We start from the raw sequence: 26,507 nt of genomic DNA, 5'->3' as shown, positions 1-26,507 counted from the left end.
TTTAAAGAAATTTTGCACAATAATTGAGTTTTTGCGAAATAACTGCTTAAAAAAGGTAATTTTTTGGTAATTTTTTACCAAATTTTGTGATTTTCTCGTTCTAGTTTAAGAAAAACAGACAGAAAAACTTGATTTTTGGTCTAAAAACGTGTTAAAATACTCAGAACTTGCAAAAATAATGTAATTTTTGACATAATTCTGTGATTTGTTAGCTCATTTTTTAAGAAATTTTGCGCAATAATTAAGTTTTTGCGAAATAACTGCTTAAAAAAGGTAATTTTTTGGTAATTTTTCACCAAATTTTGTGATTTTCTTGTTCTAGTTTAAGAAAAACAGACAGAAAAACTTGATTTTTGGTCTAAAAACGTGTTTAAATCCTCAGAACTTGCAAAAATAATGTAATTTTTGACATAATTCTGTGATTTGTTAGCTCATTTTTTAAGAAATTTTACGCAATAATTGAGTTTTTGCTGAATAAACGCTTAGAAAAGGTAAATTTTTGGTCAATTTCGACCAAACTTGGTAATTTTTCCGTTCTAGTTTAATAAAAACAGTGAAAAAACCTGATTTTGGTCCAAAAACTTGTTTAAATCCTCAGAACTCGCAAAAATAATGTCATTTTTGACATAATTCTGTGATATATTGGCATTTTTTTAAAGAAATTTTGCGCAATAATTGAGTTTTTGCGAAATAACTGCTTAAAAAAGGTAATTTTTTGGTAATTTTTAACCAAATTTTGTGATTTTCTCGTTCTAGTTTAAGAAAAACAGACAGAAAAACTTGATTTTTGGTCTAAAAACGTGTTAAAATCCTCAGAACTTGCAAAAATAATGTAATTTTTGACATAATTCTGTGATTTGTTAGCTCATTTTTTAAGAAATTTTACGCAATAATTGAGTTTTTACTGAATAAACACTTAGAAAAGGTAAATTTTTGGTCAATTTCGACCAAATTTGGTAATTTTTCCGTTCTAGTTTAATAAAAACAGTGAAAAAACTTGATTTTTGGTCTAAAAACTTATTTAAATCCTCAGAATTTGCAAGAATAATGACATTTTTTGACATAATTCTGTAGTTTATTGGCATTTTTTTAAAGAAATTATATATATATATATATATATATATATATATATATATATATATATATATATATATATATATATATATATATATATATTCAGGGAGGGGATTAATAAACACCAAAATGCAAAAAAAATTTAATCCGTATTTAATATTTAACAACAGATAGAAAATACAACTATTCCGAATAATCCAAATCATCCTTATCATCGTAATCAGGATCTTCCTCCACTTCTTCTTCCTTAACTCGTTTAACTTCCTGTTTGGCTGATTTTTGATGGAACACAAAGGAAATGTATTTGGACAAATCCCATATTTGTTTAAGAACCTACAAAAACCCAACCATTCCAACACGTTCAAGGGCACTTTGATTAAAAATTTACCATATCTGCCAGCCCTTTTTTGTCCCAACAATGGTACCAATCTTGCAAATCCGACGTACAATCAGCCTCATCGGACGGATTTTTCGTTTGTATTTTACCTAAACACCGTTTACATTTGAGTTTTTCGTGTGTGTCCGAGTCCGTTTGTTCCAATTTAAACAAATCACGCAATTCGGCGACGCTAAAGTGTCGCGCCGTTTCCTCATTATTGTCAACGACAGTCGAACTCAGGGCTTTTTTATGAGCTTGTCTCTGGAAAATTTTTTCCTCAATTGTCCCCGCCTGCAAGGAACAGGAACACTCTTTGTAAAAAACAAACCTAATTTCTTTTTAGTAATTTGTGTATTTTAGGTAAAAATGCAAAAATAATTCTAAAAATTAACTACAAGTCTCAAAAGATAAAGTAAACAATTGTCCGAAGTAAGCCGTTTTCATTCAAACTGTAACATTAATTGTATTTTTTTTTCAGTTTGATTTATAAAAGATTTCACGTTTCGAAGCAAATAATCGTCGGAAACAAGCTGATTTTATCTAAATCGTCACGTAAATTATCTAAAATAGTAATCATTATAATAATAACAATAAAAATAAAAACACATTTCGGGTAAAGTTAGTAGTTTTTGGACAACTTTCATAAAATTTGTTCATTTCTAAGCAAAACTTTGTCAGAATTTAATTATTTCCTTTTAAGCCAATGCTTAGGTCGTTTTTCTGAGCACGAATAAAGTTTTTTTTGTATGTTCGGTAAGTGTTTTTTTGTTTTGAAGCAAAGGATCCTTGTTTCCGCCTAGAAAACGCCATTTTCTTGTTTTAAGGCAAGAAGATGTTCAAAATTAACTACTTTCTTAAAATCTGGTACATAATAATTTTGATTTCACTTTGGGAATTAGATCTTTAGATCCTTTATATCTTCAAGATCTTTCTCCTGGCGTTTTCAAAATTCAAAAAAAAAAATTAGATTTAGGTGACAGTTGTTTTTATAGTTTTAAAAAAAGATATTAGGTCTGAAAATAGTACAGTACAAGGTGTTTCCCGTAATTTTACGTGATAAAATGTAACGAATAATATATATACTGATACGAATATGATTATAAATTTTGAAAAAATTGGATAATCATCTCTAGTTTGTTCACCCCTTAAAAAATTGCAACGCTTTCAGTTAATTAGTGATTAAGTTAGACATATTAGAATTATATTCATTCTCTCGCTTGATAAAACACATGAAAATTCGTTTGACATCTACTGTCATGGGTAACCAAAAATTAAATAACAAAAAGTACATTTTTTTTAGCTAATGTTTTGTGATTTTTGTATATTTGGGTGCAGGACTCGTAAAACACCCTGTAAATTAAAAACAAATGATACAAATTCATTATTTGTGTTCATTGAGATTGTATATTATCCGTTCACGATTGTTTTAAATTCTCAGCAGGCGTAGATATATTTTTGTTAGGTTGGCCTCAGGTCCTGTCAGGTACTGTCTTTATGACGTTTCTTGTCAAAAATTCGCTGTTGTCAGTTCTACTGCTTATTAATTTAAAATGTCGAAAATAATTTCTGTTGATAAGAAAGCGTGTATCAAAAGATGCTTTGAAGGATGCAAGAAAGACAGACCCGACTTTTTTAACTAATGATAATGAATAGTATAATATAGTATGAATGAATACTATAATATACTATATATATATATATATATATATATATATATATATATTATTTATTTAAAAAACGAAGCAAACTGACAACAGTCCTTGGTTGTCATCAATTATAACCCAAAATTTCATATGACAACTCACAGTACTGCTAAATAAAATGTCAGATTTTCATAGATAGTCCGAATTTAAAACAATCGTGAACGGTGTATAGTTATTATAATACAAGTGAAAAAATACAAGCTTAAAGGTCGAAGGCTGTCGTTATGCAACGAGCGTATGCGAGACACCATAGACACCAAAACATAGCTAAACACCAAAAAATTTTTTTATTGGAACATTTTAATTTAAAATACATAGGAACAGACATAAATTGTATTTTTAGAAAGTGTTCCACTTAACTTCTTAAAAGTTTAAACATTTTTTTAAGAAATAAAAATCCTAATTTTTCTAGGTTTCTCAGTCTCTGTGTGTATAATAATAAGTATAAGTGGAAATTGAATTCTTTAAAACACGCGCGATTTTTCGAGCACGACGGCGTAGCCGGAGTGCTCGAAATAGACCAAGTGTAATTTTCTAACATTTTAAAGTCAACAGTGCTGTACAAAACATTTGTAGATAAAACACTACCACATAAAATTCTCCTTACCGCTAAGAACCTGTAGATATAGCACGGCTTCTGCTGCCCATCCCTCCACACCCTTGCCATAGCCTGATCATCATTCGCCGGATTCCAATCCGGATCAAACATAATCAACCGATTAGCACCAATCAAATTCAAGCCACACCCTCCCGCCTTTGAACTCAACATAAAAATAAACTCCCCCGACTCCGGATCATTAAAATTCGCCACAACTTTAGCCCTCTTCTTAATACTCATAGTTCCGTCAAGACGCACATACCGGTACCCCCTCTTCCGGCACAACTTCTCAAACAGATCCAAAGTCTGCGTATAGTTCGACACCAACACGACTTTATCATTGTAGTTGTTCTTCAAATTGGCTAGGAAACAATCAAGCAACATCAATTTTCCAGACAATTGCGGCATCACATCTTTATCATTATAATTGGGCGGGAGCAAGTGGCGCGATTTTTCGAAACCTTCCCCACCTTCAAGAATCTTATCCATGATCAAATCAGGGTGGTTGCACAACTTTTTCAGCGTTGTGATGCTGGCTAAGGCACTCAGAGAGGCTTTAACTTCAACGTCGTTCAACACGCCCTTGCGCAAACCCTCCGAGTTGATGTAATTCAAGTAGATTTGTTTTTGCAACGGGGTCAGTTGACAAATTACAATCATTTCGAACTTCACCGGGAGATATTTAGTAAGAAGGTTGGAAGTTCGCCTAATTAGGCAACGATTCACCAAATCTGATAATTCCTTAAGCCGTTCAACCGCCTTCTGTCGTTCTGAGTCCGTGGCAGTGGAGTCCTGCCCTCTCAGAATGGGGTTCTCAAACTTTTTCTTAAACTCCTGAGCACTTCCCAACAGCCCTTCATTGACAAAATGCACCAAACTGAAGTACTCTAACAAATCGTTCTGAATCGGCGTCCCGCTCAACAGAACCCTCCGCCTGGCCTTGAGCCCCATCAAGGCTTTATACGTCTGATTCTCGCAGTTTTTCAACCTGTGTCCTTCGTCACACAACACCAATCCAATCTCACTTTTGTGCAAAATCTCGGCATGCATCCGAAACGTCTCGTAGGAAATAATCAACACTGGGATTGCCGTCCGGCCGAAGCCTTGCATAAACTGGGTCAGTTTTTTCCTGGCATCGGGGCCCCCATCCATGATGAGACAGCTCAGCCTGCCTTTGAGCCACTTGTCGATCTCGTTGCTCCAGTTCCGGACCAGGGAGCTGGGGCAGACTATGATCCCCTTGTCGATGGTCGGCTTGCATTCGGGGCCCTGCCGGACCAAGGTCCACAAGAGGGTGATACACTGTAGGGTTTTTCCAAGTCCCATTTCGTCGGCCATTATGCAGCCGAACGAGTTGGGGATTTGGACGCCGGTCACACAGTCGTACATGAATTTGACGCCTTCGCGCTGATGGGGGCGCAGGATGTTGCTCAAGGACGGGTCGACAACGACGTGCACGAGGACAGGGCCGTCGCCTTTCAGTTTTTCGTGCTCGCTTTGCTCGGGGGGCGAGTAGAGGATGAGGGCGTTGGGGGTGTTGGGGTCGTATAAGGGGCGAGGGGCGACGCTGCGACGGAGGCCCAGGGTGCGGGTCGAATTGCAGCCTTGGTAGTTGGGGTCGGGGCATTTAAAGGGGGCGGAAAGTTTTTTTATGAGTTCCTCCTGAAATTTTTTATATTTCAAAAGTCACAAAACTTATAATATAATTATAATATATAATAAATATAATAATATATATACATGTATATAATATAATATATAATTATAAATATAATTATATTGAGGAATGTATAAGTGGATATTGAGGTCTTTGAAGCACGCGCGATTTTTCGAGCACGACGGCGTAGCCGGAGTGCTCGAAATAGAGCAAGAGTTTTAAAGACCAGTTATCCACGAATACTTTACGTTATTTTTTATTTTATTGGTACACTTTGAAATCATTCCATTTTAATAATGAAAATAATGTAAAATTATAAGTATAAATTAATTTATTAAACATTGACTGACTTGTTTGCACAAAAGAAAGGAAAAAAAACAGGAAAAATAATGTGCTGTTTTCTTAATAAATTTTCTGTTGATGAACAGTTTTATAGATGTGAGTTTGACGTCACATCCGCGACGTCATGTGATGTTACGCGAGCGTCGCAGTAGGCGAGAGCGAGACAGTCGGCAACGAACAGTCGCACGGGTCACATCGGGAGGCGACTTGATTTATTTAGAGCGTTACAAAATTATTGGTGCCGTTTAATTTATTTAGTTTGTTACTTGCTGTTGTTGCGTAAAATCTAATTTTTTCGGTTTAAATTTTAAATTCGGTGATCGCGGTAAGTGTGTTAGTGCCAGTGGAATGGACTTAAGAAGGAAATAATTTGAATTAAAAGGTACGCCTGCAGTGATTTATTTTTAGAAAATTAAATCAAATGTGTATTATTTTCAACTAGTAATTTAAAGGCACATCGTTCTAATTTATTATCTTGCTACAAACTGTGGCAAAAGTGCATTTTAATTTTTTAAATGGGACTTTCAGTGAAACATAAATAAAATAAAACGCTCAAATAATTTATTGGCACATTGTACTGATTTTGTCTTTAATTTCAATCGACAAAAGTCGCTTACCGTAACTTTTTTAATGCAAATAAAGCTTTTTTATCGGTTTTGTTTTTTATTTATTTATTATTGCTACAAACAGTAGCCAGCGCAGAAGCCATATGAAGGTAAGTTCATTTTTTTTCTATTTATCCTGTGTGATGTTAAATTTAATAGTTTGAGTGCCATCTATTGTAACCTATTGTGTATTCTTTATTTTGTATAATGTTGATAAAAGCCGCTTATTGTAACTTTCATGCAAATAAAGATTTTTTCATGGTGTTGTTTTTAGTTTCTTTTTAATGTCTTGCTACAAACAGTAGCCAACGCAGAAGCCATATAAAGGTAGGTCCATTTTGTTCAAGTCCAAGTGAAAAAATATTTTTTTGTTGTATTTTTCATTTCACAAACCAATATTCCTTTATTCCCTTCATTTTCTTATAATAATTGTTTACCTCATCCTTAATTCCTTTTTTCCTGGCAAGAAGGCTCTAAACCTCCATGTAGTAGTTCTTGCTGGACCAATTACTTATTAATTTGACTAATTAGAGCAATTCTTAAATATAATAAGTATTGCTCATTGTTTTTAAAACACTTCTTGTATTACTGAAAGCATATGAAATGTAGATTTGTCGAAGATGTGACGTAAAGAACAATTTATTTGATATTTAAAAGCTAAAATCTGAATATCTAGGAAGCCATGTCCACTGTAACAGCGCCCTCTGTTAAGCAAACTTCGAATTCTGAAGTTGTGGTGTCTATTCTTACGTACGTTTTTAGACAAATACGTTTCTTATAATAACTTGTCCTGTTTATCAATGTTTCGATATTTGTCCGATTCTTTAATCTAACCACATTTCAATGAAGGGAATTAGAACAAAGTTAGTTTAAATTTATTCAGGGGCCGTACATGAAAAAATGGATGACTTACATGGTCACTTATGTAAACTTCGGTGTTGTTTAATTGTGATAAAGGTTTTCGTATTTTTGAAGGGTTTTCACTTGATTGATTCCGAGTTCGTTTAGTAGAAAGAATTCCTGGTGAGCTTGCTTGCTCGGAAGAGCCTTGACGTTTTAACTGACTGGGTGCAAAATTGCGCATCTAAAACCCCCATTAATTGATTAAAATTGAATGATAATGGTAAATATTTACTTACCATCTTTCTTTGTTGTTTAAATTCTTAGGTTATGATTATGAAAACACACTTCCCGCGAGAATGAGACGATCGTTCTACCAATCTGAGTTAAAAAAATTCGAAAGTCTCTAAATGATTTAGTTTTATTTTCGCTGTTAGTACATTATTCAAGATAATAACGGAAAAGTAATTTACAACACTAACTATTGATCCATTTTTCGTTGTTGTTTAATTTTTTGGCTAAGGACTAGAGTAAATAACATGCGAAATTTACCGAATATTCTCTACCAACCCTGATTTTGAAAGTCTCTAGCAGTTACTAAATGTCATTTTTGTTTTGGAAAATTATTAATTACTTGTTGATAAACGATAAGTCACAACACTAAATATGGATTTATCAAAAATGCCAAACGATAAAAAACTCTATTTGTGCCGTTGGTACTTCAGAGGTGAGAATTTACCCAAAATATTCCCTAACCTCACCTTGTTTCCTTAGCTGGTTTAGCCCTTTTACCATTCATTTGGACAGTTAACGCAATTTGGTTTTTCCAAGAAGCATTCAGAAAGCCTGAATATGAGGAGCAGAAAGAAATACGCAAATGTGAGTTGTTTTTTTGCATTGTCTCAAAATTTCTGTTTTTCGTGTTTTAGATGTTATTTATTCGGCAATAGGATCGTTAATTTGGCTTGTGCTTATTGTGACTTGGGTAACAATTTTCCAAGTGAACCGAACCAGCTGGGGCGAATTTGCAGACAACATTTCATTTATAATACCCCTAGGGTCCCCATAGAATAAATCAAACACACAAGAGTCGAAATAAAAACCTAGACAAGAGAGTCATGAAAATTGCATGCACGTAAGTTTTGGCTAAATTGTTCAGTTGTTTTCTCAAACCATGGCCTTCTGCGTTGTCTCCATACATCAAGGAGGCTATGTTTCAAACTATTAAAAAATGTAACTATTGTCAGGTTAATAATAATTATTATTAAGTGTATGAATAATTTATTTAGAGCAAATGCGACGTTGACATTTTTATAGTTTTGAAACAGCTAATCACTATTTTGTCCAATGTCATAACTTTGCAACGCACTCTTGACCAGGTTCTTATTAAGACACTATTTATTTCAATTGTCAACTTTAATGGAAGTTCCGTATATTTTTACGACATAAAATTGCAACTATTATATCACAATAAAATTTAATAATTTAAATAAAATTAATCTATTTGTGTTGTTACATCCAAACATAACAACACTAACTTAGTGTTATTCAATACGCATTTCTCTTCTTACACTCCGACATCTGTGGATTTCGTGTTTAACTAATCGTAGTAACAAAATTAAAGCTAAGATATCAGAGATCATCAACATGATGAATACATTGGACCATCCATAGTTGGAGACAAAGCCAGCCAATAGTGGACCAACAGCTGCCCCTGCAAAGTTTTTATTATTTTAAAGAATTATTACTTTCATTTTATCACAAACCGATGGAACCAGTTCCGTCGATAATAGCGGTCACTGTAGCCAAGGCCTTTGAATTACCTTCAAGGCTGGAATGTGTGCCTAATTCGGCCGAAACGGCAGTTGTAATTAGGGCGTAAGGGCCATTCACTAGGATTCCGACCACTATCAGTAATACCATGTTTAAAGCCAAGCTGTAGTAGCTCAATTTTTGATAAATGAACATCTGAAAAAATACAGAAAAAAACTTTTTATTTTTTACGTATGTATGCAAAATTTTAGCACATTCAGACAACAGGAACCTTCTCATATTTTACTCGGAAAATATGAAACAAACAGACACGACAACATACTTAATACTTTTTATAGTGTTCTTATCATTCTTATTATAAAAAAATTTGATTTTTAAATAAAAGTCACCACAAATCTTGTTTATCTCACCATTGGGGCCGCCGCCGCCAACATCCCCACACACGTTGTGGCTGACATTCCGCTATGGTCGCTTATGACCCCCGCTGCTATGGCCCCCACAATGCCTCCAACATCGAAAAGAGTTGACAAATCGGCACTAAGTGTAGCGCCCATTTTCACTAAAAAAAAGAGGCAATACAATAGTAATAGTAATACCGATTTTGTTTAACGAGCATAATGTTTGCCAAAACGAGTGAGCGCAGCAAATTATGAGAGTTAAACAATAACGTATTACATGAAAATTTATTAAAAAAAACGGGATTAGGAAAAAAAATTTACACTTACGTGACTCTTTTACGTACAATGGCAACCAGTACAAGAAGGTATAACTGACGAGTTTTGAAAAAAACAACGAAAGTGAATATTCTAAAACGCCGGGAATACGACAGGCTCCTAGAAAACCAATAGCGTTGTCTCTGGGCGAAGTCTCATTGCCGGGCAATAGACGAGTCCGTTCAGACAGTCGCCTCTGTACTTCCTTGAAAAATATGAACACATAAGACCGGTAGTTTAGGAAATGAATTATTGTTTCAGTTTGATGTCGTAAGTTTTTTTAATTGTTATGAAAATAATATAAAGCCAACAGAAATAAATAAATATTATAAGACTTATTATAATTGGAACACTCCTTCGTCGTGCTCCAAAACCATTCGTGTCCAATGAAACGTCTTATAAAACTAGTATAATAATATACAATTTCCAAAGCTTCTAGGTAAATAATTTTGAAAAACGTTGAATTTACCCTCACCATTCGTAAAAACTGTTGAAACGCCAATATGGAAAAAAATAATAAAAACTTAAGACATCTTGTCTGCAATCGAAGCCTCAATTACCAAAAATTACAAACGAAACAAAAAAGCATGCACTTACAAATTCATCTAAGGACGCGTACTGAATATTGTGAGTTAAGACGGCCTAAAATAATGTTTCCTGGTGTTAGTTAAATCGAAAAAACTACAGAATAATATGTTGGAAGCTGAAAACTTACCTCTTCACCTAAAATAATATCAGTATCGTCGGTTTCACAACTGACATGCGACACATTATCAACGTTTGCGACCCGATCTTGCAATTTTCTATATTGCCGCTACAATAAAAAAAATGAAAAAATTCAAAACTTTTGTTTATTATTCACGTACCCCATTTTGCGTTCGTTCTTCCGGTTCAGCAACAGTACATCCAACATCGCTAGGATTCACCACCAAAAATAAAAATAAAACAAATCCTACAACCCCAACAATCAAACCTGGCATTATGAACGATAGCGACCAGTCAGTTTCGACGTACTCTGCTGCTATTAAAGACCCTACATATCACATAATTAGAGGAAAAATGGGGAAATTCGCACTATTATTACCCAAAATATTGCCAATACTTGTGTGCGAATTCCATAGACCGAAGATCAGTCCGCGTTTTTTTTTCCCAAACCAATTACTCATCACGGTAACGACGCCAGGCCAACCAGTTGTTTGGGCAACACCGGCAAGGCCCTAAAAATTTATTACTCACGTTTCCATTTCACGATTTCAATTTTATTGTTATTACTTACTTGTACTATTATGTAATAACTTAAATTATGTATATTATAACTTTTGGCGATACCAAACAGATAGCTAAAAATGCCTGACATTAGCATGCCTAAACTCAGGAAGTATCGGAGATTGACTCGTTCGGCAATAAATCCCGAAATAAACATGGCAATTGCGTAGCAGAATAAAAACGAGGAATCTAACTCCCCCAATAGCTGGGACGCACTAGCATCAGACCCATCTGGAAATAGGAAAAATAGTATAATTTAAAAATACCCATTTATAAAAATAAATAAAAAAAATAACTCATTTTTTCTGTACTAGATTAAGGAGAATATAGTTCTGCATCGATCTGTATTAATATTCACTATAAAAAAAATTTAAATTATTTTTTTTTGACATTGAGGGAAATTCATTACCCACAAGCGAACAAATAGTTGTTTTTGTGCATAGAAATACGTATTTTCATTGAATAAAAGACAAGTTCTGTTAAAAATTTTCTTATCATTGATTCTCCATATATTTTTTTTTTCTGGGGAAACTTAGAATACCAAGGGATGACGTGCCCATACAGGGTTGGGCAAAAGTTTAGAACCAAGCATTTTGTGCCTAAACTATGTACCTTACGAAAAAACTAAATAGTACATTATCAACTACTTTAAAAATGTGATCATTTTTAACGAATTTTTTTTTTTCAAAATTCCTTTTAGTTTTGCGAGTTTTTTTTTCAAACGGCACCCTACTACGGCGATTTTTTTGGAAAGATTATACTTCAAAAATTACTTCTAATTCAATAATTGTAATTAATTTAGTCTTTTACCAAAAAAATCGCGGTGCCATTAAAAAAAATTTAATAACTCGAAAACTGAAAAAAAACTCGAAAAATTTTATTGGGTTCTTCGAAAAGTGCATAGTTAAGGCACAAAATGCTTGATTCCATATTTTTGCCTAACGCTGTATAAAAGTTCAAAATTTGAAAAATTACATTTTCATCGATTTTTAAAAAATGTGCAAATTTTTTAATCGAAACTAGCCAAGTTTGGGTAAAAGGAATGGTGCCTAAAATTATCTTAAAAAAATTAATTAATCGAAACAAAAATATTTAGGCATAATAACCTATAATATGATACGAGTTTTATAAGAATTATTTTGTCGCACGACGAGCTGGAGTGCCATAAAAGTGTAAGTGCAACAAAATGCTTTATAAGCGAGATATTATACCGCATCGTTTCCACGTTGAGCCGTAACAAAAAAATCAAATTTCATAAAAAAATAACATCCTACTAAATTTGTTATGTTAGGCAGCGAAACACCAAAAAATATGAAAAACAAATATTTAAATTGTTTTAATCGCTTTTGCAATAAAAAATCCTATTTCTAATTTCATTACTTTAGTATCTTTTTTTTATCAAACAGTTTTAATGTTGGCACCATTAGTAAATAATGCGTAACTATTTTAATAATCAATGATGGCAGTTCCGGTTTTTGATGTATAACAGTTGACAAACGCGTGCCTCAGTGACTTTTTTTAAGCTCTTATTGAAAGTATAAATTAAATTAGCTATTATTTTTTTGAAACAGCTAATTTTGAGAAATCCTATTTCCAATTTCATTATTTTAGTATCTTTTTTTTTATCAAACAGTTTTAATATTGGCACCACTAGCAAATAATGCGTAACTATTTTAATAATCAATGATGGCAGTTCCGGTTTTTGACGTATAACAGTTGACAAACGCGTGCCTCAGTGACTTTTTAAGCTCTTATTGAAAGTATAAATTAAATTAGATATTATTTTTTTGAAACAGCTAATTTTGGAGAAATCATATTTCCAATTTCATTATTTTGGTATCTTTTTTTTATCAAACAGTTTTAATGTTGGCACCATTAGCAAATAATGCGTAATAATTTTAATAATCAATGATGGCAGTTCCGGTTTTTGATGTCGTCAGTGACTTTTTTTAAGTCTCTTATTGAAAGTATAAATTAAATTAGCTATTATTTTTTTGAAACAGCTAATTTTGAGAAATCCTATTTCCAATTTCATTATTTTAGTATCTTTTTTTTTATCAAACAGTTTTAATATTGGCACCACTAGCAAATAATGCGTAACTATTTTAATAATCAATGATGGCAGTTCCGGTTTTTGACGTATAACAGTTGACAAACGCGTGCCTCAGTGACTTTTTAAGCTCTTATTGAAAGTATAAATTAAATTAGCTATTATTTTTTTGAAACAGCTAATTTTGGAGAAATCATATTTCCAATTTCATTATTTTGGTATCTTTTTTTTATCAAACAGTTTTAATGTTGGCACCATTAGCAAATAATGCGTAATAATTTTAATAATCAATGATGGCAGTTCCGGTTTTTGATGTCGTCAGTGACTTTTTTTAAGTCTCTTATTGAAAGTATAAATTAAATTAGCTATTATTTTTTTGAAACAGCTAATTTTGAGAAATCCTATTTCCAATTTCATTATTTTAGTATCTTTTTTTTTATCAAACAGTTTTAATATTGGCACCACTAGCAAATAATGCGTAACTATTTTAATAATCAATGATGGCAGTTCCGGTTTTTGACGTATAACAGTTGACAAACGCGTGCCTCAGTGACTTTTTAAGCTCTTATTGAAAGTATAAATTAAATTAGCTATTATTTTTTTGAAACAGCTAATTTTGGAGAAATCATATTTCCAATTTCATTATTTTGGTATCTTTTTTTTATCAAACAGTTTTAATGTTGGCACCATTAGCAAATAATGCGTAATAATTTTAATAATCAATGATGGCAGTTCCGGTTTTTGATGTCGTCAGTGACTTTTTTTAAGTCTCTTATTGAAAGTATAAACTAAATTAGCTATTATTTTTTTTAAACAGTTAATTTTAAGACGTTGGCGAATGGCGTTTTTATAGTTTTGAAACAGCTAATACAAAGTTAAACTTTTTATCACCATTTTTTGATAAATAATTACGGTAAAGGCGAAATAAAATATAATTAACGCCCACGTATCACTTACTGAAAGGAGCCCAATCGCACCAATGCGATCTATTCCCAGGAATTACATCTGGCGGAGGCGTTAGCCCGCTACAGTTTTGATGTAAAACAGCCTTAACTACCGAAATTGGTTTCCGAGACAAGTGGTAACTCATATAGGCCACATAAGTAAGAAAGACAACACTACCTCGGTAGCTAAAAATAAAACAAAAAATACAGTTTTTCGTGTTTTTGGAATTGCAAAACCCTACCATAATTCTCTGTTGAAATGAAGCCTTGGACAGCATCTGTCGGTCAGTTTTTGTAAAAAATTCACGCCCCAAGGGATTTGTCTCGAAGAGGGATAACTCATTTTCCATTTACGGTAACAGATGGAAAACTGATATGTTGTAACAAAGGCTAGTCTTGCCACGCAATAATGAAACTAAACATAACCTTTAAAAATTTATGTTTTGGGTTTTACTCACCATAAAATTGAAGATAAGCTGTTGTTATCTTAATCGTGGATCATTGTTGTTAAATTGATAATTTACGTTTGTATTACGGAAATTTAAAACAATGAAAACGTCAAGTTTAGTGAGTCAGTGGCAAGAGTAATAAATATGACAGATGTTTGTGTGGTAGTTCTGCTGAATTCGTGTAGTTCTCAGATGCCAACGCAGGAAGCAAAAGAACTACTTCTCGTATTTTAAATACAGGGTTAAATACATTATTTTTATTGGTGTCAGATTCAATTTACAATTGTGGTTTGTTTCTGACCTAATTTAGCACAGCCTTTACCCACAACTGACTTTTTTCATAATAATTTTTCTCTTTGAATTGGTGGATTTTTTTGGGACAAAACTTTTCATGAACGGTGAGTTACCTATTGATATATTCTATCCTAATGTTGAATTATTAGAGATTCCCCATGAAGTGTATTATCGTTGGAAAGCTCTTTAAATTATCTATTTTTTTCAAAAAAAAAATTTTATTCTCCGACTAATAGTTTTCGAGTTTTTTACTAAAAAAATTCATAAAAAAACTAAAAGTCGTAGAGCAATGCGGTTTGTTCCATTGGATTCTACAGCTCATTTTACATAATATATCAATTTTTCACAAGAATTAAAAATTAAAAATTTTTTTTCCTAAATTTAGCGTAGCCATTATTTATGGTGAACAGTTTTATTCAACAAAAAAATTCATAACTCGAAAACTAAAAGTCGTAGAGTAATGCGCTTTGTTCCATTGAGTTCAGTGGCTCATTTTCTGTATTATACCAACTTTTCACGAGATTTAAAATTTTCAATTTTTTTGCTAAAATTTCCTGAATTACCTTCAAAGTGATGAAAAAAAAATTTTTTTTAAACTCACTTCAGCAAATTTTTATGGACTTCTATATGTCTTAACAACCCACAAAAGTTGTTAAAAGTCCACAAAAAGTCCATATGTTCGATTTTTTGATGTTTGATTTTTTCAATTTTCGTCGCAGTTTTTGTCGATTTTGGGTACCCGGAACATTTGTCGAGTAATAGCTCCGGAACTATCTGAGATAACCCCATGAAGTGTATTATCGTTGGAAAGCTCTTTAAATTATCTATCTTTTTCAAAAAAAATATTGTTCTCCGACTAATAGTTTTCGAGCAAATTGGAGACAAATGCAAAATTTGGTAAAATTTTGAAAAATTCATAACTAAAAAACTATTCGGAATTTGGCAATTTTCTCGATGTCAATCGATTCCCCGGATCATTTTGCATAGGTTTGGATCAAAACAGTTCCACTTTTTCGAATGGTTTAGGCGTAAATGAGAAAATAAAAAAAATTTAAAACAAGTTAACCCCCCCCCTTAAAATCGGTCAATTTTTAAAGTGTCTCTAAATCAAATGAAATCTATTCTATCTTATAGATTTTGATGTGCTCTTTCCGATCTAAAAAAGCGTTTTCTCCTAACTCTTTTAGTTTGGCCGTAATCGGCGTTTGAAAGTTGAAAAATTTTTTGCGAGATATCGCCTTCAGTCCTATGGCATTTTATAGAGTTTTTTATTCCGGTTGTCCTCCATTTTTCCGTTTCTCGATAACTCTAATAGTTTCGCCGTAATTGGCGATTGAAAATTGAAAAAAAGTGAAAATGGAAACCTTTTTTTGCGTTTTTCTCGGAAACTGTAAGACTTAGAGCAACGAACGAAAAACCATCTGATAGCGCTTAATTTTATCTATTTTTTCGACCAAACCCGGAGCCGCTCCGGGCAACGGTTCTGGCTACAGAGGCGATCAAAGTTTTTCACTAGAAAAATTCATAAAAAAAAAACTAAAAGTCGTAGAGCAATGCGGTTTGTTCCATTGAGTTCAGCGGCTCATTTTCTGTATTATACCAACTTTTCACGAGATTTAAAATTTTCAATTTTTTTGCTAAAATTTCCTGAGTAATAACTTACCTTCAAAGTGATGAAAAAAAAATTTTTTTAAACTCACTTCAGCAAATTTTTATGGACTTCTATATGTCTTAACAACCCACAAAAGTTGTTAAAAGTCCACAAAAAGTCCATATGTTCGATTTTTTGATGTTTGATTTTTTCAATTTTCGTCGCAGTTTTTGTCGATTTTGGGTACCCGGAACATTTGTCGAGTAATAGCTCCGGAACTATCTGAGATAACCCCATGAAGTGTATTATCGTTGGAAAGCTCTTTAAATTATCTATCTTTTTCAAAAAAAAATATTGTTCTCCGACTAATAGTTTTCGAGCAAATTGGAGACAAATGCAAAATTTGGTAAAATTTTTAAAAATTCATAACTAAAAAACTATTGGGAATTTGGCAATTTTCTTGATGCCCATCGATTCCCCGGATCATTTTGCATGGATATGGATCAAAATAGTTCTACTTTTTCGAATAGTTTAGCCATAAATGGGAAAATAAAAAAAATTAAAAAAAAGTTAACACCCCCCCCTTAAAATCGGTCAATTCTTAAAGTGTCTCAAAATCAAATGAAACCGATTCTATCTTATAGATTTTGATGTGCTCTTTCCGATCTAAAAAAGCGTTTTCTCCTAACTCTTTTAGTTTGGCCGTAATCGGCGTTTGAAAATTGAAAATTTTTTTGCGAGATATCGCCTTGAGTCCTATGCCATTTTGTAGAGTTTTTCATTCCGGTTATCCTCCATTTTTCCGTTTCTCGATAACTCTAATAGTTTCGCCGTAATTGGCGGTTGAAAATTGAAAAAAAGTGAAAATGGAAACCTTTTTTTGCGTTTTTCTCGGAAACTGTAAGACTTAGAGCAACGAACAAAAAACCATCTGATAGCGCTTAATTTTATCTATTTTTTCGTCTAAACCCGGAGCCGCTCCGGGCAACGGTTCCGGCTACAGAGGCGATCAAAGTTTTTCACTAAAAAAATTCATACAAAAAAAACTAAAAGACGTAGAGAAATGCGGTTTGTTCCATTGAATTCTACGGCTCATTTTACATATTATATAAATTTTTCACAAGAATTAAAAACTTATAAATTTTTACCTAAATTTAGGGTAGCCATTTGTCATAGTTGAAAATTTTATTTAACAAAAAAATTCATAACTCGAAAACTAAAAGTCGTAGAGCAATGCGGTTTGTTCCATTGAATTCAGCGGCTCATTTTCTGTATTATACCAACTTTCAACGAGACCTGACATTTTAAAGTATTTCTTTTAGTGGAAAATTTTATTCAACAAAAAAATTCATAACGCGAAAACTAAAAGTCGTATTACGAAAAAAATATATGATACAACTCATTACGATTAAGGGTCCTTGAACAAAAAATCTTTGAAAATTTTTTTACATTTCGCTAAAAAAATTGAATACTGATCTTACGTATGATCGCACGTGGCGAGAATGAGCTATTTAGCCTGAAAAACCAGATTTATTGCAAGGCACGTGGACCGTCCCAAGCCAACTTTTTTGTCGCACCTGCAGCCGAACAGTGCAGTCGACCAATAGTAAAGACATAACGATATTAGGAATTATTCACGTACATAACTTGTTTGGTCGGTTAAAGGGCACACGCGTCGGCTGTGCACCTGCTATACAACTCTATTTGGCATAAAAACTTGCCCACGACACACCATGTAGACCAATGCAAATAGGATAGAAAGAAATTGCGACTAAATGGTAAAATCCCCGACTCAAAAAATAAAAAAAAATTTATAACAAAAAAAATATTATAAGTATTAAATTTTTATTTCGGTAACGTCCAACCAAATCTCGCCTTCAGCTGACAGCACCAAAGAATTTGGTTTCATTTTTAACGGCTCTCTAGTCTTTTCGCTAACTGTGAACTTGTAACGTTTCAACAAAGACACAAGACCTAGTTTTGACTGCATTAGCCCGAAACGCATTCCTGGAAAATCACTTTTCACTAAACACATCATTTAAAATATGAAATACAAAATTTTACCAATGCAAATTCTGGGTCCTTCCCCAAACGGAAGAAACGCAAAATTCGGTCTCAGTCTCTTATTCTCCTCACTGAAATGTTCCGGATCGAATTTTTCAGGATCAGGATAATAATCCCGATCGTAGTGAATCCCTAATACCGGGATTGCGACAATTGTTCCCTTTTCGACGATAATCCCACTCCCGTCAGGGATTTCGTAGTTACGTTCACATTTTCGGTTTAGATAAGCGGCTGGTGGATACATCCTCAGTGTTTCTGAAATTTTTATTAGGGTTTTTTTAATTAAATTTTTGTTAAAGCAAAAAAGCAATGAGTGAAGATTTTTTTGAATGTGATTTAAACCAAATTTTTCCCAAATGCGTGGAAATTAATAAAATATGAGCCGAAAAATTTAAGATACAAAAGGTAATTTTTAAATAATTCCAAAATATAAAATAATAAACACTACAAGTTTCAGTAATTGCCACCTAATTTTTTATTGGACCGTTTGTATGCAAATTTCATAAATGAAATTTTTGTTCTCAAATTTAGTTTTTGTACTTATTTACATTCTCTGTTCTTAGTTCTCTATTTTTAGTACAACCTTTTTTTGTTTTTTTTTTTTTGTAATGAATTTTTTCTATTGTTCCGACGTTAACACACAGAAAATTTTTCAGTTTTTTTGTTCCATTTCTTTTTTGTGTTTCTTGCCAAAGTAAAAAGTTTTTTTTTATAAAGGTGTTATTTTTTGTTTATGTCTCATTTCAGTTCTTAAGAGAAAATGACAACAGCGCATTTGCATTTTTTGGGGTGAAATTGAAATTAAGTACAAATTGAGAGTTCCTGTATAAGAATTTCTACAACAAATTTAGAGCCAAGAAAACTAATTCAAAAAGAAAAATAATTATGAAAACTGACAGTTGTTGATAAAGATAAAAAACATATATTTCTCAACTTTTTCACTATATTTTCTACCAGTAGTTTTTTGTGTAAATGTATTTCCCAGTATTTCTTTAAGGGCATCTTGAACATCTTTTTCAGAATACTTTTTTTTTGAATTTTTCTATAAATAGTTATTTACGTGACAAGCGCCGTAAGCATAGCAAAAAAATAGTACTTTAAAAAAAGTTATAAAAGTCATTGAAATTTTCTACAAGTTTTATTTTTATATTCTTACTCTATTTTAGAAAAAATGTTTTTTGTTTATTTTTTGTGTTATATTGTGTCATATTATTAAGTGTTTTTATGCTAATTATACAAAAAATGATTAGAAAAACAATTGCCGCTTAAACCAATATTTTTTATTTCATTAATTTTTTCTTTTTTTTTCTTTTACCAGAAAGATGTGAACTAAATATCTAAAACAGTGAATAAAAATATCGCTTATCATTAAAAAAATAAGAAGAATAAACACTATTGACGTCACTATGATGTTAAAATTATTTTATAATTTTATCAAAAAAAATTATCAAAAACAAAAAAAATCGACAGTTCAATTTTTTTTTATTGTTTCGAAGTTGTTTTTGGAATTTTTCTATAAATAGTTATTTACGTGACAAGCGCCGTAAGCATAGTAAAAAAATAGTACATTAAAAAAAGTTATAGAAGTCATTGAAATTTTCTACCAGTTTTATATTTTATAAAAGATGTTTATTTTTTGTGTTATTTATTCTAATTAGAATTATATATATATATATATATATATATATATATATATATATATATATATATATATATATATATATTATATATATTATATATTCGTATAATTATTCAAAAAATGATTAGAAAAACAACACCAATATTTTTTATTTCATTAATTTTTTCTTTTATTTTTTTTACCAGAAAGGTAAAGATGTGAACTAAATATCTAAAACAGTGAATAAAAATATCGGTTATCATTAAAAAAATAAGAAGAATAAACACTAATGACGTCACTATGATGTTAAAATTATTTTATAATTTTATTAAAAAAAATTATCAAAAACAAAAAAAATGGACAGTTCAAATTTTTTTAACGACCAACTCACCGTCAAAAACTTGGCCTAAATATTTCATTTCCTGGAGCGAATCATAAGTCACTTTACCAAACTTTGCAATGTCTTGCCGAACCTTCTCCTGGATATCCTGGTGTCTTGCAAGCTCATAGAGGGCAAAAGTCATCGCAGTTGGCGATGTTGACATTCCAGCAATCAAAAAAATGAAGCACTGAGCGGCTATTTCATCAATTGTGATTTCAAATTTTTTCTCCATTTCGACCAAAACTTGTAAAAAATCGTTCCGTCCTGTCTGACCTTTTTTCCTTTCTTCGACAATTTCTGCGACGACTTTTTTGAAAAATGTCGACGCGTCACGTGGTATCAAAACAATGTCCAAAATCTTGGCCAGTTTGGGAAAATTGTTAATTATGATGCCTTTAAGTCGCCTCAAGCGAGACCTGTTGAGAATTTTCCGCCCAAGCTGTTTAAAAACCTTGCATTCGGACCCAAAAACACACAACTCGATTACATCGCTAATAAAATCGTCTAGGACTTTTTTGATATCAACTGGCTCGCATTTTCCGGCCAGTTTTTCACCACAGTTGGGCAAAAGTGGGAAAATTGTTTTGAGTTTACTCGAGGTAAAGATTTGGTCAAGCTTTCGTCTCATGCGTTTCCATTTGGCGCCACTTGTGTTGAAAATATGGGCACTTAGAGGGTCACTGGTCTCGTTGTAGTAGAGCCCTCTGTAAGGGAAATAGTTAAAGTCGCGAGTCATGATGTTTTTGACGTAATTCAGGTCGCAAATTACGTAAACTGGTGATAATTGTTGATAAAAACCGCCATGTTTCCACTTTTTTTCTTTCATTATCTTGTATAATTGTTGGAGTTGGATCCCGAGATGGGGCTTTGTCCTGGGAACATGTTGTTGGAGGTTTGGTATTTTTTTTCGCTCCCAGTAAGAAAAATAAAAACGCTTGTAAAAATAGGCAAAAATGGACAGTAAAGTAATAAATAGTGTGGCCAAACAACTAGTCAACATTTTTTACACAGACTGCTAACGACTGACTGTTATGATTGTTATCACTTTGTCGGACTTTGTTTGCCAGACTTAGAACAGACGCTTATCTTTTATTACTTGCAACAATATTTCTGGGCTAAAAATAGGCAAAATTTTTTAAATAGAAGGTAATTTGGTGATTTTAAAGTGATCAGATTTTGTTGAAAAAGCGCAAAATCTAGGAAAAAAACTGAAAAACGCAAGTCGTGTAGCAACGTTTTCTTTGTGCACCATTAAATTTTTATTATGATTGCCCCTGTAGCTGTAGTCTTTCAAACGAACCGATCGGTATCGTAAATATTTTCGGGCCACCCTTGTCAAAACATTTATTGTGAGGGTTGCTTATCTTAAACACCATTATCTGTTGTAAAACTTTATGGTGTACAAAGAAAACGTGGCCACAATAAATTGTAATTCCTTTTAGAAAATCATTCAGGCATTTTTATTCTACTTTTGAGATAAATAAATAGAAAATATTACGTTAAATATAAATTGAAAAAACAGACATAAGAATGTACAGGGTGATTATTAAAAATCCGGCGGGACCTGTAGAACATTTATTCATTTTTAGAAACTGAAAAATAATAATTAAATGGACTAATAAATCCTATGCTGTTGCTTTTAATATTTTTCTAAATGTCATTGTATATTTTGGGCTATTTTCAATTTTTTTTATTTTGAGTTGCAACTGATTTTTTTTTTATAATTTATTTCTATACTTTTAAAAAGAATTAGAAGTTTTTAACTTGGACGTTCTTCAGGCAATTTTTTACAAGAAATCTAAATGTTTCGTTGTATTTTCCAAGGCGTTCTTGATGTCAGAGTTACAACACTAAACTTTGGTTTTTCTTATGGAAGCCATATTGGCTTTTTCTATTTTTAAAAAGTGTTTTTATTCCTGATTCCATTGAAGTATCACGTGATATGATCGAATCTTACAGGCTATCAAAATTGAGAAAAAAAACATTTTTGCGAAGAGGGCTTTGGGAAAAACGCCAACAATTTTGTTTTTAAACAAACTAGATTTTAGAGGTTTAATTGAATTTGGGTGAAAGGTTCACCTTTCTTTACTCAAAACTGTCAAAATTTTGTTTCTTAAGCAAGATTTTTTGACGTTTTTTCCAAAGCACTCTTCGCAGAAACGCTTTTTTCTCAGTAAAACAATATGTAATCAGGAACAAAAAAAACTTTTTAAAAATGCAAAAATTGCTTTAGCTTTAGAGTAATAAGCAAAAATAATCCATTATTTATTATTTTTTGTATTACTTTACAGTAAAAGTGCTTTAATAAATTTGAAGACAAAGGTAGAAAAAACGAGTTTTGGACCAAATTTCTACTGTGTTTGGCAATTAGTTTTAGAGGATTAAGCAAAAATCCTTCAAAATAGTGTTTTTAGTTAAAAAATAAAAACAGAGGAACAAACAAAAATAATGTACCTATTATACAATGTGTTCAAAAATGATTGGTCATCAAGTCCACTATGAAACTCAACTTTAGAGCAATTCAGTTTTTTGAGCACATTGCAGTTCGGATCTAATTTTATTATTTTTTAGCCGAAAATTTCGGTTTTTTTTGTTGTTTTTAAAAAAAATGCATTAAATCTGAAAACAAGAAGCGAAAATAGGAACGTTAGACCAAATTTTTATGTTTTGCATCAGCTTCTCGCATTTATTTTTTTTTGTGGGAAAGGTTCCAAATCTAGTAAAATAAAAAGTAAAGACAACTTTTAATATTTATTATTTTGTATACTTTTACAATCTATGAACATTGAGCCAAATTTCGCCCTCAACGGCCAAAACCAAAGAATTGGTTTTCATCTTCAAAGGTTCTTGCGTCTTCTCATTGACCGTAAATTTGAAATTCCTCAACAAAGAGACTAGACCCACTTTAGACTGCATTAGTCCAAAGCGTAATCCTGTAAAAATTTACCAACTGAAAAATCAAAAAATTGTCTTTCTGACGTACCTATACAAATTCTAGGCCCTTCACCAAACGGAATATGGGCATAACTGTGCCTTAAGGCCTTATTCTCTTCACTAAACCTCTCAGGATCGAACTTCTCAGGATCAGGATAATACTTTTCGTCGTAATGTATCCCAAGGATTGGGATTAAAACCATTACACCTTTTTCAATAACAACATCAGTGTTGGGCACTTTGTAGTCTTTGACGCATCGCCTGGGCACGAGGGGCCCCGGGGGGTACATCCTAAGCGCCTCTAAACCAAAAAACAGTAAAAAAATCTCGCAAAAAAATCAACAAACCGTCAATCACTTGCCCCAAAAAGCTCATTTCTTGGATTGCTTCATACGTGATTTTCCCGTCGTACTTTTTCAAAACTGACTCAATTTCATCCCTGACTTGATCCTGAATGTCTTGGTGTCTGGCCAGTTCGTACAGAGCGAAGGCCATGGTAGTGGAAGACGTTTCAAAACCAGCGATGAAGAAAACAAAACTTTGGGCTGCAATTTCTTCAAATGTTAAGGCCGTGCCGTCATTTCCCGACTCCTCTGTCTTCAGGTCCAGAAGCAGTTGCAAAAAATCGTTCCTGACGATCTTATTTTTCTCCCTATACTCAACCGTGTCCTTCACAATGTTGATAAAAAAATCGGAGATGTCCCTCGGGACCAAGGCAATGTTCACAAGTTTCGCCAAATTGGGGAAATTGCTAGCAAACGTGCGTTTCAAAGTGCGGATAAAACCGCTACGGTCGAAAACTCTACGTCCGTAAACCCGAAACGGTGAATTCTCCTCTTTAAACGAGTTACAGTCAAGTCCGAAGGCACAAGAGCCGATTATATCGGTGGTGAAACACCCTAACACTTCTTTAATATCAATTGGTTTTTTCGCCTCGTAATGTTGTTCCACCTGTTTCCGCAAATTGACTTCACAGTCCAGGAGAGTTTGAAACATCAGCTTCATTTTGCCGGATGTGAAAGTTGGGGTTAATTTGCTCCGCAAGTTTCTCCATTTGGGGCCACTTATGTTGAACAAGTGGGCGCTGAGAGGGTCGGCTTTTTCGTTGTGGAAAATGCCCCGGTCGGAAAAGTGGTGGAAATCTTTCGTCATGATGTTTTTCACGTAGTCTAAGTCTACAACTACGTAGAAAGGCCGTTGCATGAGATATATGCCCCCGTGTTTCCACCCCTTTTGCCTCATTTTATCGTAAATGTGCTTCATTCTGAGGCCGAAGTGTCCCTTAGGGCCTAAGCTGGTCCCGAAAGGGATTGAAGGAGGCAGGGAGGGCAGGTTGAGTTTTTCCCAATACTGGTGGCACCATTTGAAATAAAGTGTGAGAACTGTAACTAAAGTGAGAAAAATTGTGACTAAATCACCACAAATTGAGTTTGTGAGTAGCATGGTTACAGCACTTGAATTGACTACTTCCGAGAGCAATCACTGTTGTATTTATTATTAAAATGTAACACGTCATTGTTGACTCATTTTATCAAGGATTGCGTGAGAGAGAAATGATTAGTGATAACAATAAAACTCGGATTTGGGGTGTTTGTCTAACATAAAACAAAAACAAACAAATGGAATTTGCAAAATAAATGTGACAACCATTAAAGTTGGAACAAGTTTTTATGTTTGAAGCTCCTGAAAATTGGTCATGAAGTATTTAGGTTTTGACGATTTTCTTTACAAAATTGAAGCTAATCAAATCTTTTGATTATTTTGAATTTGTGAGAATCGTCCAATCAGATTCAAATTACGCGATAATTTGCTCATGTGCAGTACAGTAACAAACTTAACACAAAATTTAACTGAAGCAAAAATACAATGTGTAATTATTTACTATTAAAAATAGGACAAGGGTTTTGATGACTATGAGACTAGGGTTTTGACACTATGACATAATTTCTTCAAAAATCACCAAATTTTTTAGACATAAATTAAATAGTTTCGTTTAATTTTTTTATAATTTAAGACAAAAGTTATTCAAGGTTTGAAGTTACGTTTCATCTCTTTTTCTCTCAAAACAAAAGGTATTTTCCCTTTATTACAATGTGCTCTTACGTTTACAATTTGGCGTCTATACGTACTTTTACCTTTTGCCGCATTATTTTCTTATTTATGTCAGTTATATGCTCCGCTTTACGTTTATACGTCTATGTGTTCTCTCATTCTCTTATTTTTGTTTACGTGTTGTTTCACTTACCTTTTCTACACTTTTTTTCATAGAAAAATTGTTGCTCTGATCCGGGTTCGAACCCGCAACCCCTTTGGTCGTAAGTGGCGCTTATACCACTGGGCCACCAGGGCCCTACGTACTAACCGTCTTTTGCAGATGTTTTAACACAAACTTTTTAAATAAATCAACATCACAAACTATATAATTGCAATAATTCACCTAAAACGCAAATACTTTCAGTTCAAAAGCCGGCGAATTATTTTGAGAAAACATTGTCTTCCACTTTTTTTCAATTTAATTCTCTAATTTTTCACCAGATTTCATCAAAAGATACCGGGCGTATAAGTTGATTCTACAATTTTAAAATTGTTTTTACCTTTTTTGTGACTTTCAGCACGTTTTTGACCGAAAATGAACATAATTTTTTCAAAAATTACCAAATTTGTGTATTTTCTAGTCAAAAATAGTGGACGTGTGCAAATCCTACCGGATTCGCAGTGGCTATGATTTTTATTAACAGTGTTTTTCGGTACTTTGCTAAACAAACTCAGTTAACTAAAAATTTTCAGAGATAAGTTAAATATTTTCGTTTAATTTTTTTATAATTTAAGAAGTCAGTCATCTAAGGATTCAATGCTAAAGTTTGAAGTTATGTTTCACCTTTACGTTCATCCCTTTTTCTCTCAAGACAAAAAGTATTTTCTACCTTTATTACAATGTGCTCGTACGTTTACAATTTGGCGCCTTTACGTACTTTTACCTTTTGCCGCATTATTTTCTTATTTCTGTCAGTTTTATGCTCCGTTTTTCGTTTATACGACTATGTGTTCTCTCATTCTTTTATTTTTGCTTACGTGTTGTTTCACTTACCTTTTCTTTCCTTTTTTTCATAGAAAAATTGTTGCTCTGATCCGGGTTCGAACCCGCAACCCCTTTGGTCGTAAGTGGCGCTTATACCACTGGGCCACGAGGCCCCAGACCGTCTTTTGCAGATATTTTAACACAAACTTTTT

At 32.8% G+C, this 26,507-nt stretch overlaps 5 protein-coding genes across 9 annotated transcripts; 1 reads left to right on the top strand and 4 right to left on the bottom strand.

Annotated features, from left to right (window-relative positions):
- Positions 1-1,202: 1,202 nt before the first annotated feature.
- Positions 1,203-7,771, bottom strand: okr (okra). Its single transcript, XM_008196499.3, has 5 exons — positions 7,498-7,771; positions 7,272-7,442; positions 3,764-5,416; positions 1,463-1,744; positions 1,203-1,407 (listed from the first exon to the last, which is right to left on the bottom strand). Exons 1-5 carry the CDS (start codon positions 7,498-7,500, stop codon positions 1,258-1,260), a joined length of 2,259 nt encoding a protein of 752 aa, XP_008194721.1. The 5' UTR covers positions 7,501-7,771; the 3' UTR covers positions 1,203-1,257.
- Positions 7,772-7,794: 23 nt separating this feature from the next.
- On the top strand, positions 7,795-8,697 carry pen-2 (presenilin enhancer). Its single transcript, XM_008196498.3, has 3 exons — positions 7,795-7,925; positions 7,973-8,077; positions 8,128-8,697. Exons 1-3 carry the CDS (start codon positions 7,865-7,867, stop codon positions 8,265-8,267), a joined length of 306 nt encoding a protein of 101 aa, XP_008194720.1. The 5' UTR covers positions 7,795-7,864; the 3' UTR covers positions 8,268-8,697.
- MFS16 (Major Facilitator Superfamily Transporter 16) lies at positions 8,596-14,574 on the bottom strand. Of its 4 annotated transcripts, none has more exons than XM_008196496.3 (12): positions 14,403-14,574; positions 14,187-14,339; positions 13,958-14,130; positions 10,961-11,181; positions 10,769-10,901; positions 10,551-10,717; positions 10,400-10,498; positions 10,282-10,326; positions 9,697-9,889; positions 9,382-9,530; positions 8,965-9,166; positions 8,596-8,912 (listed from the first exon to the last, which is right to left on the bottom strand). In XM_008196496.3, the coding sequence occupies exons 2-12, from the start codon at positions 14,285-14,287 to the stop codon at positions 8,743-8,745; spliced, it is 1,653 nt and encodes a 550-aa protein (XP_008194718.1). In that variant the 5' UTR covers positions 14,288-14,339; positions 14,403-14,574; the 3' UTR covers positions 8,596-8,742. The 4 variants fall into 4 exon arrangements, with proteins under 4 accessions (XP_008194718.1, XP_008194719.1, XP_008194717.1 ...); XM_008196497.3 differs by having other exon boundaries at positions 14,187-14,334; XM_008196495.3 differs by having other exon boundaries at positions 14,187-14,359; positions 14,403-14,573.
- Positions 14,575-18,106: 3,532 nt separating this feature from the next.
- On the bottom strand, positions 18,107-21,385 carry LOC656691 (probable cytochrome P450 6a17). Of its 2 annotated transcripts, none has more exons than XM_008196500.3 (3): positions 20,352-21,385; positions 18,343-18,597; positions 18,107-18,303 (listed from the first exon to the last, which is right to left on the bottom strand). In XM_008196500.3, exons 1-3 carry the CDS (start codon positions 21,340-21,342, stop codon positions 18,116-18,118), a joined length of 1,434 nt encoding a protein of 477 aa, XP_008194722.1. In that variant the 5' UTR covers positions 21,343-21,385; the 3' UTR covers positions 18,107-18,115. The 2 variants fall into 2 exon arrangements, with proteins under 2 accessions (XP_008194722.1, XP_968293.3); XM_963200.5 differs by having other exon boundaries at positions 18,107-18,285.
- A 1,689-nt stretch (positions 21,386-23,074) lies between these two features.
- LOC656770 (cytochrome P450 6BK11) lies at positions 23,075-24,773 on the bottom strand. Its single transcript, XM_963277.5, has 3 exons — positions 23,624-24,773; positions 23,326-23,577; positions 23,075-23,275 (listed from the first exon to the last, which is right to left on the bottom strand). Exons 1-3 carry the CDS (start codon positions 24,717-24,719, stop codon positions 23,112-23,114), a joined length of 1,512 nt encoding a protein of 503 aa, XP_968370.1. The 5' UTR covers positions 24,720-24,773; the 3' UTR covers positions 23,075-23,111.
- Positions 24,774-26,507: the final 1,734 nt, after the last annotated feature.

The sequence above is a fragment of the Tribolium castaneum genome, chromosome 8, assembly GCF_031307605.1.
Source record: "Tribolium castaneum strain GA2 chromosome 8, icTriCast1.1, whole genome shotgun sequence".
Taxonomy (NCBI): Eukaryota; Metazoa; Arthropoda; class Insecta; order Coleoptera; family Tenebrionidae; genus Tribolium; species Tribolium castaneum.
Note: the sequence above shows the minus strand (reverse complement) of the source record. Positions and strands in the feature narration are given on the sequence as shown.